Consider the following 11,520-nt stretch of genomic DNA (forward strand, 5'->3'; position numbering starts at 1 on the left):
GCTATTTGCGAGGCAGCTGGGCTCTAACACACACACACACACACACACACACACAAACACACACACACACACTCTAGAGCTGGTTTGGGCTATTTGCGAGGCAGCTGGGCTCTAACACACACACACACACACACACACACACACACACACACACACTCTAGAGCTGGTTTGGGCTATTTGTGAGGCAGCTGGGCTCTAACACACTGAGAGGAGGTTTTCTGTTGAGCGTCGTGTCTGCTTGACTCGACAGCCACACACTCCGGTGGGGCCTCAACACTTTCAACCTCAAGCTCACTTTGGGAGACAGTCTTTCATTCTTTCTTGAAGGACAGACTTTCATCCTCACACACACATTGCACACACACATGCAGAGACTGAGAGAGAGAGAGAGAGAGAGAGAGAGAGAGAGAGGCTAGAGTTAAGTTCTTCAGTATGCAGAGTCAGTCAGACAGACGGACAGATGTGGGGGGTTATCTATCCATTATTAGGCTATCTATGTTCTGCCTGCCGACTCCTAAGTGGTATCGATGTCTGTCCCTGGCTACATGGAGAGATCTGGTTGATGGCGCTCCGCTCCCTCAGGACGGGCTGGTCTGATCTCTCTCAGGCGGGCTTCAAGAGGGCTTGGAGGCGGTCTTCAGCGCGCGTCTCCATGCAGAGGCACTCCTGTGGGATTAACGTGCTTGAGTGTTTGTGTGAGTGTTGTACTCACATCTTGGCTAGTATGGGGTCCGGAGACACATAGGAGCTTGTTTTGTTTGTTTGTTTGTGTGTGTGTGTGTGTGTGCGTGTGTGTGTGTGTGTGTGTGTGGGGGGGGGGGGGGGGGGTGGCAGGAGGTTTCTGTCTTACATGTGTGCTATTATACAGTGTTCATTTCTGTGTGTGTGTGTGCGCGTGTGTGTGTGTGTGTGTGTGTGTGTGAGTGAGTGCGTGTGTGTTTGTGTGTATGTTATTTCTGGGTTCCTGTATTACTCGTGTCCGTGCGCGCGTGTCCGTGCGAGCGTTTGTCCGTGCGCGCGTGTGCCCGTGCGCGCGCGTGTCCGTGCGTGCGTGTGTCCGTGCGCGCGTGTGTCCGTGCGCGCGTGTGTCCGTGCAAGCGTGTGTCCGTGCGCGCGTGCGTGTGTGTCCGTGCGAGCGTGTGTCCGTGCGCGCGTGTGTCCGTGCGCGCGTGTGTCCGTGCGCGCGTGTGTCCGTGCGCGCGTGTGTCCGTGCGAGCGTGTGTCCGTGCGCGTCACGCCTCTGCCCTTTGTCTTTTCTCCGTGCAGGGTGCGCTGCCCACCCCCCTCCTCTCTCCCTGGCAGAGCCACCACCAGGGGGCGCCGGGTACCAGCATGCCCCAGCGCAGACAGAGTGAGTCACTAACCTGCCCCTGTACCCGCCCCTTACCCCCCACCCCCGTTCTCTCTCTGACCCCTCCCCTACCCCCATCGACTCTGTATCCTCCCCTATCCCATCAACCCTCAACTCACAAACAGTCTCTGTGTAGTTAGCCTAGCGTGGTGGGGTGGGGGGGGGGGGAAAGGAAGTTATAACCATATATGGGTGAGTTAATAGGGATGTTATCAGTTGGTAATAAAAGGATAGTAATTTGCCTTATTCACCTCAGCTGCCATATTGGTCAGTCTGACGTAATTAGGGGTGCGGATGCAGAAATGCCCGTTGCCTTCAATGTTAAAAGTTTGCTGTAAAAACACCACTTCAAGAACCAAAATAGTCAAAATAACAGGCTGAATACACTCGGGGTTACAAACTCATCATTACCAGACTCTGATTGTTTTTCACTGCCGTTGTTTTCGCGTTGGGAAATACATCGGAGTGAATGCAGCTGACGGCTCACTAGGGCTCATTCACCTCCATGTATTTCCAAACGCGAAAACAACGGCAGTGAAAAACAATCGGAGTCTGGTAATGATGAGTTTGTAACCCCGATAGTGTATTCAGCCTGTTATTTTGACTTTCGGTTCTTGAAGGTTTTTTTTTATAGTGAACTTTTAACATTGAAGTCAACGGGCACTTCCGCACCCCAGACTGACCAATATGGCTGCCAGGTGAATAATGCGAATAGAGATGTTGTCAGCGACGATCATTACATCAACCATCCATTGTGGCCTAAAGTGAGGGCTTCAATCATTTGAAAGAGCAGACTCAGACTAGCTTGGGGAGTCAGTTTGACAAAGGGAAGGGAAGCTCTCTCATTGACTCCACCTGGGTCCAAAATACCATTTAAATCCCTTTCAATTACTTGAATGAACTAATAATGACACCAGGTGGTAATGTTGAGATAATAAAATAATAAAAACTGTTGGAATTTCAAATATTAAAACTTATACATTTTTCAAACACTGCCAGCACAAGCGAAACTTTTCTCCCACAAAAGCCCGCAACAGTACAAAAGCCCGCAACAGTTTTGAGCACCTTTGTTTCTGCTGGTGAGTTAATGGCGGGGGACAGGCAGGGGAGGATGAAGGGGAGAGAGATCCCATGCAGGCTCTCTCTGGTCTCTCTCTATGGGGCGGGCTCTGGCTCTGGTAGGCAAGTCTGTCTCGTGATGGGAGGTGGGTTTTCACAGCCCGGGGTGGCGTGTCTCCTTCTCCCGTATTTGAACTGTCTCTCGCTGAAACGCCGCCAGCAGGGCTGTCTACCCACACGCTGCGTCCGCCCCCGCCCTCGGAGCTGCGACATCCAAACCACGAAGACAAAACTCCATAAACTCCGTCCAACGAGCAAAGGCTGGCCCGATATCCATCTGACTTTTGCTCCTTCTTCGGTCACTGAGCTTTTGAGATTCGTATCGCACGGTTCGCTGGGGCTCAGGCGGAGAAGCAGGACGACGAAACTCGGCCATTTTACCAAACGTTTAGCTGAAAAGAGTGAGCGGAAGTGGACGGAAAAGCTGCCCTTTTATAGTCGCACACACACTAACCAACATCTATAATGCTGCTAATTCATGGAAGTATAACGTTAGCTGGCTACTGCTGATCTCACAGTGGTGAAGCTAGAATAGTACCTGGCAACCCAGCGTGCAGTACCAACGCTGTAATACTATTGGCTGGTATGATATCAACAGTGTCATTGTCGGGCCCGTCAAAATTTCATAATGTAATAATTTCAGACAAAATATATTTTTTTTATGGAAAAGCAATACTTTTGCTCTGCAGCCTTCGCAAAGCCCTATGGATGTATTATCTTTTGAAAAAATGTTTATTTTAATCCACATATTACATATTATACCTTTAATGTACACTGTCCCTACCAAATAAACAAACAAACAAACAAAGAAACAGGACACCTACAGGACCCGTCCCTTGTAAACACGGTGCACACAGTACTGGGGCCTCATTTATCAAAGAGCGTGTAAATTCAGGTGTAAAAGAGGGCGTACGACGAAAACGCGGAAAATGCACAATGTAGCGTACGACGAGAATATTTACACGCTTTTCGGATCTATCAAAAAAGTCGTATGCCCTTTTCTGCACGAGAAATCCGAGACGGGCGGGGAAGAGAGCGTACGCGCACGCGCCCCGTGTTCCGCCCTCTCCACGCCCAAATCCAACCATATATGGTCAAAACTATGACGGCACAACGGGGATACCCCGGAAGGAACCGACATAATATAGCGTGGAGCATAGGGACAGATAAATACGTTTATGGAAAAACGCGGAAAGAAGAGAAACCTTTCGGAGACGGAGGTGCATGTGCTTGTTGGTGAGGTCCACGCGAGGAAAGAAAATCATCTTCGGAAGGTAAGCTATTTGTACGAGCCTACATTTGTCTGATTGCTCCTAGTTTAGGTAGCCTACTGTATGTTTGGTGCATCCTGTATTTGGCGTAGGCTACACGGACATGCTGTATTATGTGTGAGGAAAGCAAACATTCCACACATTCTGTGGTAGGCTATGAATGATTTAGGACCAAAAACAGGGAACGATAACACAGATGACCACTTCATAATGTTAGACCACATGAAACATTTTCCCCTCTGGGAAATTTAGACTCTCATCTAAATCACCCGGGAAATCACACTTAAGCATTTATTTGGCTGCCAACAGAAAAACATATCAATTGAATATGGCTACACAATAAAATGTTTAATGCATAATCAAGTTAACAGACAAACTCAAAGAAAATGACTGAAATTGTTTCTCCAGACTCTGACGTGGGGTGGGACTCAGAGGAGGGGGAGTCTGCAGTGGTCCTTGACCTGACGGTCGTGCCCCCGCCGGTTGCAGCCTCTACATCCAACGCACCAGCCTCCACCTCCAGTGCCATCTCCAGCGCCTCCGTCTCCGTCTCCACCGCCCACGCCTCCACCTCCGGCTGCCAGCGTCCCTGCCTCAAGGTTCCCTGAGGGCTGGGCTTCCTATCAGACGCTGTGCTGGAGGCTCATGACCCTAGAGGCCCAGAGGGAAATGGCAGAAGGGATTGGGGCAGTTGTGGGGCAGTTGTGCAGCAGTTGGTGGAGGTCACCACACTACACCACCAGAGCCAACAGGACATCCTCACTGCACTTCATTCCCTCACACATGCTGTCACGGACCTCACACTGTCACTCACTACCACACTCACGGACCTCACACAGTCACTCACTACCACACTCAAGGACCTCACACATTCACTCACAAACGCACTCACACACCTCACACAGTCACCCACCAACAGACAATAAAATGGTAGAAATGTGAACCTTACTTGTTTGTGTCTTCATAGCTGGCGCATGACCTCAGTGTGGGCCCTTTGGCCCCGCTGGTAAACCTCATGACGGGGAGGGGGCTGAGGGCTTGGGTCCTCATTTTGTGGTGGGGTCTTGACTGGTTCTCATTCTTATCAGCTTTGAATATACATCTTGGCAAACATAACAGAATGATGTACAAGGAGGGGACAGATACCTAGTGAAATTACTATTGGTTGCTAGTAAAAAGACAATAATGAGGGCTTGGTATAAGGTGGAACCCCCAACCAAGGAGCAGTGGTGGGTGTTGTGGAGGAGATTTATGAGATTTATTTATGCATTGAGGATGCAGGAAGGAAAGTTTGAAGGGAGATGGGAAAAATGGATGGATTATAGAAGGAAGTGTGATGATACCACTAGTATTAAAATTGTCATATTTGAGTAAGAAAAAAAAGCTGCATGGATGGAAGTACCCATAAGCTGTTATTGTAAGTTATGTTTTATGGTATTGTCGTTGTATGGATGGAAAATGCTAATAAAGATTAAAGTAAAAAAGACAAAGAATATGTATCTTGGCTATGCACACACCAAGCCAGCCGTCACGCGCAGCGCCTGCCTCCAGTCTAGTCCCTACCCTGCTGTGCGCCAGGATGAATGAGTCATGCGTGGAGCCAGGCCACCGTGCCACTACACTTGTGATGAGCATGTCGGCGTCACATATGATTTGGGTATTTATAGTGTGCACATTTTTGCGATTCACATAGACGTATTCATTCACTGATGGTGCCCTTATGTGGGTGCAGTCGCCATCGCCGTCACCTCTTTGGAGTTCTATCTCGGCCAGTAGGCCGAGTAGCGCCGGATTCATTTAGGCTCGCATTACGCACAGGAGGACTGTCATTTATATGCTTACCAAACAGCAAACAGGTCCACATGATCACATATTAATGACAATCTAATTGGTCAATGATTTGCGTTTGATGGAGTGCCTGCATTAAGTGTGTGACATATAGCGCGGAAGGGTTTGGGACAGCGCATAGGTACAGTTTGGGGAACAAATCCATATCGAACCATGAATGAGCCGGTTAGAGGACACGTCTAATCTTGCATTGCGATATATGTTTGTGCTGAATTGGCCTAGTAGCCTACATGATTGTGCGTTCATGAACTGTCGCTCTTATTCTCTCCGTCAAACATAGTAATTCACCGACGCACCACCTGCGTCGCCAGTTCCCCCTGTGTTCAAGAAGGGCGTAGAACACCGTGTAAATCGGTAGGACAAGCTGAGAGGTGTCCTACAAAAGCGCGGAGAAAGGCGACTAAATTTTCGCCCTTACGGCTTGATAAATCGCAATGTGGGGGGGGCAAATGGCGTACGCCTGAACTCGCGAAAAAGACCGTGTAAAAGAAGGCGTACCTCAATGATAAATGAGGCCCCTGGACAGTGGCTTGAGAAACAGGAAACGCAGGAAACAGGAAGTTCAAATCCCCGCGGGAACATTATTTGATTTAGACTGTTGGCACTCGCAGTTCAGGCGAGATACTACAGGCAAAATGGCAGTTTTTATTTTTAATTAATCAGTTTTCAGATTTTTCCTCATTCTACTATAACATGTATTTTTATAGTCCAGTTTCTATCTAGAACTCATCATGAATCGCCGTATTAGTAAGCGTTTATAAAATAACTGTTGACACTCTCATTAACCATTAGTGCATGTCTAAATCATTATGGATGAATGCATGCATAAATTAACATCTAACTATTTAGTCAATCATTAACTTACAGTACTAATGCTTCCTAGCGTGCACTTATTATAAAGTGTTACCAGATATTCATATGTTCTGTGAACGCACTTTGCACAGAGACATGAAAAGGGGTTGGTTGGGTTGGGGGGGGCTGAGGGGAGTCAAAATTAGGGAGATATATTCATAAGTATAATATCACATTTTGATGAATATATAAAGCGCAAAATGAAGGGAAGCGTAGCAGGAGAGAGGTAAATCAACTTGCTGTGGGATCCCTGCTGTCTGCTCTGCTGGTAAACAACACAGTAGTGGTGTCTGGAATGCAATAGAAGATTCTAGAATGGAAAGTGGGAAGCACTGAGGTGTAGAACGGACAAGGGTGTGTGTGAATGGCTGATGCTACTCAGTAATTTTTAACCCTTGTATGGTTTGTCTTAATGCAGATTGCCGAAACGAAGTCCTTACAATAACTCCTGTCAGTATTATGCATCTGTCTCGTGTGTGTGTGTGTGTGTGTGTGTGTGTGGGTGTGTGTGTGTGTGTGTGTGTGTGTGTGTGTGTGTGGTCACACACTTTCCTGTCTGTCTGTCAACCCTCCTCTATCTCACCTCTCTCTTGTACTCTCTCTCTCTCTCTCTCTCTCTCTCTCCCTCTCTCTCTCCCTCCCTCTCCCTCTCGCTCTCTCTCTGTGACCACATTATCCATGTTCTCTCTCCTCTCCCCCCGTCTGCCTAACCCATAATGCCCTTGGGCAAGGAGTGGAGCACCTAGTGCATTACTTCCGAGACGAAGCGCGGTACAGTAATCCGTTTCCCCACCTAAAGCCCTAAGCCCTGCACCGCATGTCAGGCTGGGTGCTAGCATGGTGTGTCACTCAAAAGAAAGACGAGGAGAAAAAAAAAGTGGCCAGTGGATGATGTGCATGCCAGTGGATGATGTGCATCTGCATGCCTTGGGTGTGATGTGGTGTTTGGCGTTGTGTTACTGCTGTCTCTTTTTCCCCATCAGGGGAATGATCTCATCCCAACACCATTTTTGATTTGGCTGGGTGGCGTCAAGAAACGATATGCTTGATGACGGCCGTGTGCTATAATGTTCATCTCTCCCTTTTCATTGGACGGTTACTGTATGTCTCTGGGTTTTGTGTTCGCCATTTTCTTCGTCTCTGTCATCCCTTTGTGATATTTCTGACGTTGGCGTCCTGTTTATTGAATAGAGAACGGCGTGGTGTGTGTGGTGTGTCATGCATGCATAAACAGAGACTTTCCACTTGTTTACTTCAGTCATTTAACAGGTGAGACACTCGGCCACATGTCTTCTGCCCTGAGCTACGGCCTTTAATCTGACCGGCCGGCGACAGGACAGCTACTGTAGCAGCAGACAAATGACCGTAATCACACTGCTCACTCTCTCTCTCTCTGTTCTCTCTCCCTCTGTTCTCTCCCTCTCTCTCTCTCTCTGTTCTCTCTCCCTCTGTTCTCTCTCTGTCCCTCTGTTCTCTCTCCCTCTCTCTCTCTGTTCTCGCTCCCTCTGTTCTCTCCCTCTCTCTCTCACTCTGTTCCGTCTCCCTCTCTCTCTCTGTTCTCTCTCTCTCTCTCTCTCTCTCTCTCTCTCTCTCTGTTCTCTCTCCCTCTGTTCTCTCCCTCTCTCTCTCTCTCTCTCTCCTCCCTCTGTTCTCTCCCTCTCTCTCTCTCTGTTCTCTCTCCCTCTCTCACTCTGTTCTCTCCCTCTCTCTCTCTCTCTGTTCTGTCTCCCTCTCTCACTCTGTTCTCTCTCTCTCTCTCTGTTCTCTCTCCCTCTCTCTCTCTGTTCTCTCTCCCTCTCTCTCTCTCTGTTCTCTCCCTCTCTCACTCTGTTCTCTCTCTCTCTCTCTCTGTTCTCTCCCTCTCTCACTCTGTTCTCTCCCTCTCTCTCTCTCTGTTCTCTCTCCCTCTCTCTCTCTGTTCTGTCTCCCTCTCTCACTCTGTTCTCTCTCCCTCTCTCTCTCTCTGTTCTCTCTCCCTCTCTCTCTCTCTCTGTTCTCTCTCCCTCTCTCACTCTGTTCTCTCTCTCTCTCTCTCACTCTGTTCTCTCTCCCTCTCTCACTCTGTTCTCTCCCCCTCTCTCTCTCTCTCTCTCTCTGTTCTCTCCCTCTGCTCTCTCTCTCTCTCTCTCTCTCTCTCTGTTCTCTCTCCCTCTCTCACTCTGTTCTCTCTCCCTCTCTCTCTCTCTCTGTTCTCTCTCACTCTGTTCTCTTACCTCTCTCTGTTCTCTCTCCCTCTCTCACTCTTCTCTCCCTCTCTTACTCTCTTGCGCTGTCTCTCCCTCTCTCCTTTGTTTTTTCTCTTGCTCTCACCCTCTCTCTCTCTCAGCCTACAAGCTCTGTCTCTCTCTGTCTCTCTCCCTCTCCCTCTCTCTCTCTCTTGCTCCCTCTCCCTCTCTCAATCTTTCTCTCTTGCTCCCTCCCCCTCTCCCTCCCCCTCCCTCCCTCTCTCTCTCCTGCTCCCTCTCTCTCTTGCTCTCTCTGTTCTCTCCATCACAAGCACTAACTGCAGCACCATTTGAAAGTCGACAATAGGATTATAGTCTAAACAATTACTAAAATAGGTGCTGCTCTCATTTGTGGCCAATTTTCAGAGAATTGTAATCACAATATTCTGGGAGGCTAAATGGAACAAAACACCAAGCTTCCCCTGTGCGTTTGTGTCATCATACCGAAATCACTTTTCCTGCAGCCAGGGGGTGTGTGAGGCCATACGAGGTTGCTTTGTTCATTTCCAGAGGCCTGTGGACAAAAATTGTCTTAGAAATACTCTCCTCCTTGAGTCGATGGGTAATTTTCTCTGAGGACAGCTGCCCGGCCTCCATACTGCACCTCCTTAAATTTGTCTCTGGATCAAGACAGACGCCGCCAGGCGCCGTGGTCCTAGTGACATCTGACTGGTGTGATGTTGAAGGTGACCAGCAGGTGGAGCTGTGGTTCCGAGCACCCCACCCCCTCAACCCCTCCGCCCCACCACCCCATGCACACACACACACACACACACACACACACACACCTCGGGCAGCAGGAGAATGTAGAATCAGATGTTGTTTAACCTTTAATCAACCATGGAAAAAATACAAATTGAGATACAATCTCTTTTTCAAGAGATGATGACGATGGCACAAGAGCATCCTGTCCAATCAGGTCTTATAGACCCTTAACAGCGGATCCCTTTGGATCCGTCTGACGAGGGACCACATCTGTACTTGTTCTCGAGGAGAGCTGGCTAGAGAACCCTCATCGATCTGCTCGCCTGTCCAGCATGTCAATGACTCGTTCTTAGACTGCGGTGCAATTTCATTGACGGACAGCTCTGTACACGCCGGCCTCCTATAGGATCGCCTCGTTCGTTCTCTCCTCCTCCAGATATCTCGGTTAGTCTCTTTGAGGTATTGCAGTACCTCCACTAGCCAGCAGCTACACCGGTGCCCCGGACCCAGACCCCCCAGGCTGGCAGCCAGTCATCCACGCTCCTCCAGACCACTCACCTACCCCCCCCCGCCGCCGGCACTCTGCCCAAAACAGAAGGCTTTATCTGGGCCCTGGCTTCGGCCCCCTCCCCTGTCCTGGGGTTGACTGGTAGGAGGAGAGCTTGACTATGATATGAGGACTGAGAACTCCGATCCAAATAAAGACGTACTTCACAGACTGTTGAGTCTTTTATCACTCTAAAATATTTTTTTAAACCAGATCTAGGGAGCAAATGTGGCGAGGCAGCGAAGTTTTGAAATGAGCGTCTAAAAACATGAGCATCACAATCTCCCAATCGGTCTTCTCACCCAAGGCCCTTTTTTGAAGAAAGATGGTTGCCTTGAACATTTGTTGCCCGGTGTGTCAGTGTGAGTGATCATGTGCGTTTTTGTTTGTTTCTTTGCCAACAGCCTCCAGTACTACAGCCTCCCAGCCTCTGCCTCAGCGAGAAGCTCCGCCAGGGAAGACTAGCAAGAACAGCCCCCACAGGGGGCCGCAGTGACCCCCAGCCCGCGGCCGGGGACGCAGACTCGACCCCTCCTGGAAGCCCTAACCCTCCGGACCCAGACCCAGATGACCTGAGCCTGCTGCTGAGCACGCAGCTCCGCCTCCGCGACCGGGCGGAGTCTGGAGCCGCTCTGGCGGGCTGGTCAGGCGGCAGCCCGGCCTCAGGAGCTCTTCCTGGGCTAGAGGAGGACCAGAGAGCCCCTACAGAGACGACAGCCCGGGAGCCCGGCCTCGGCTCCGGGTCTAGCTACCCTCGCGTCCTCCAGCCACCCCGTTTCCACAAGCGCGTGTCAGTCCCCTCCACGCCTCCGGGGGGAGCTAGCGGCCCCTCCCTCAGGCCAGGCTCCACCGGGCTACCGGGCAACCACAGGACCAAACAGCTGCCCCCGCCCTCCAGGGGCCTGCCCTGCTTCGGCGCCGGCCCCCAGGTCCAGGGGCCCTACCTGGGCCGCGTTCTGCCGCCTCAGCCCCCCCGCGGCGCCCCGTCGGGGCTCAGGAGGGAGCCCGACGCCCGCCTGGATGGACCGGAGCTCGGTCACTTCCCAGCCAAAGCCTCGCCTCCCCCAAGCCTCTCACGCCTCCCCAAGCCAAAGATCCACTGAGGAGCTCAACTCGTCACGCAGGACGAATCGTATTCAACGCTGACGTCCGCCCTCCTACCACATCCACTGTTTTGTTTGCGTGTGTGCGTGCGTGCGCGCGTGTGTGTGTGTGTGTGTGTTACAGACCCCCACACAAGTAGGTCAGACTGTCATAGTGTCCGCTGTTAATGTTTCAGCCCCTGCTTAAAGGATCAGAACGCAGCGTGGTCAATCCCCAGAGGTACGCGCCACACACTCTCAAAGTGACTTTCACAGACTAGCGAGCCACTGCTCGTCATACATAAATACCCTTTATTTCCAAAAGTCCAGCCGTTCACTTTGCGGTCAGTCAATATCATCATTGTACATCGTCACCTTTATTTAGCAGACTCTGGTCCATAAATCACATACAACAATTAAAGCATACTAGAAATAGTATGTACTAATTGTTGTACACGTAATACTAGAAGCGTATTATGATTCTATAGTAATGTCATGGTATCAAGGTTTTGAGAGAAAA

The 11,520-nt window shown here is 50.1% G+C and overlaps 1 protein-coding gene across 1 annotated transcript in view; it reads left to right on the forward strand.

Annotated features, from left to right (window-relative positions):
* Positions 1–11,021, forward strand: part of ccser2a (coiled-coil serine-rich protein 2a) — a gene marked incomplete at both ends in the record, with an annotated part of 44,173 nt that extends 33,152 nt beyond the window's left edge. The window contains one exon of the mRNA XM_084461384.1: positions 10,323–11,021. Within this exon, the coding sequence (XP_084317510.1) occupies positions 10,323–11,021 (699 nt within the window). The remainder of the gene's footprint in view (positions 1–10,322) is intronic.
* Between the last annotated feature and the right edge of the window lie 499 nt (positions 11,022–11,520).

The sequence above is a fragment of the Borostomias antarcticus genome, assembly GCF_949987555.1.
Source record: "Borostomias antarcticus genome assembly, chromosome: 2".
In the NCBI taxonomy this organism is placed as follows: domain Eukaryota; kingdom Metazoa; phylum Chordata; class Actinopteri; order Stomiiformes; family Stomiidae; genus Borostomias; species Borostomias antarcticus.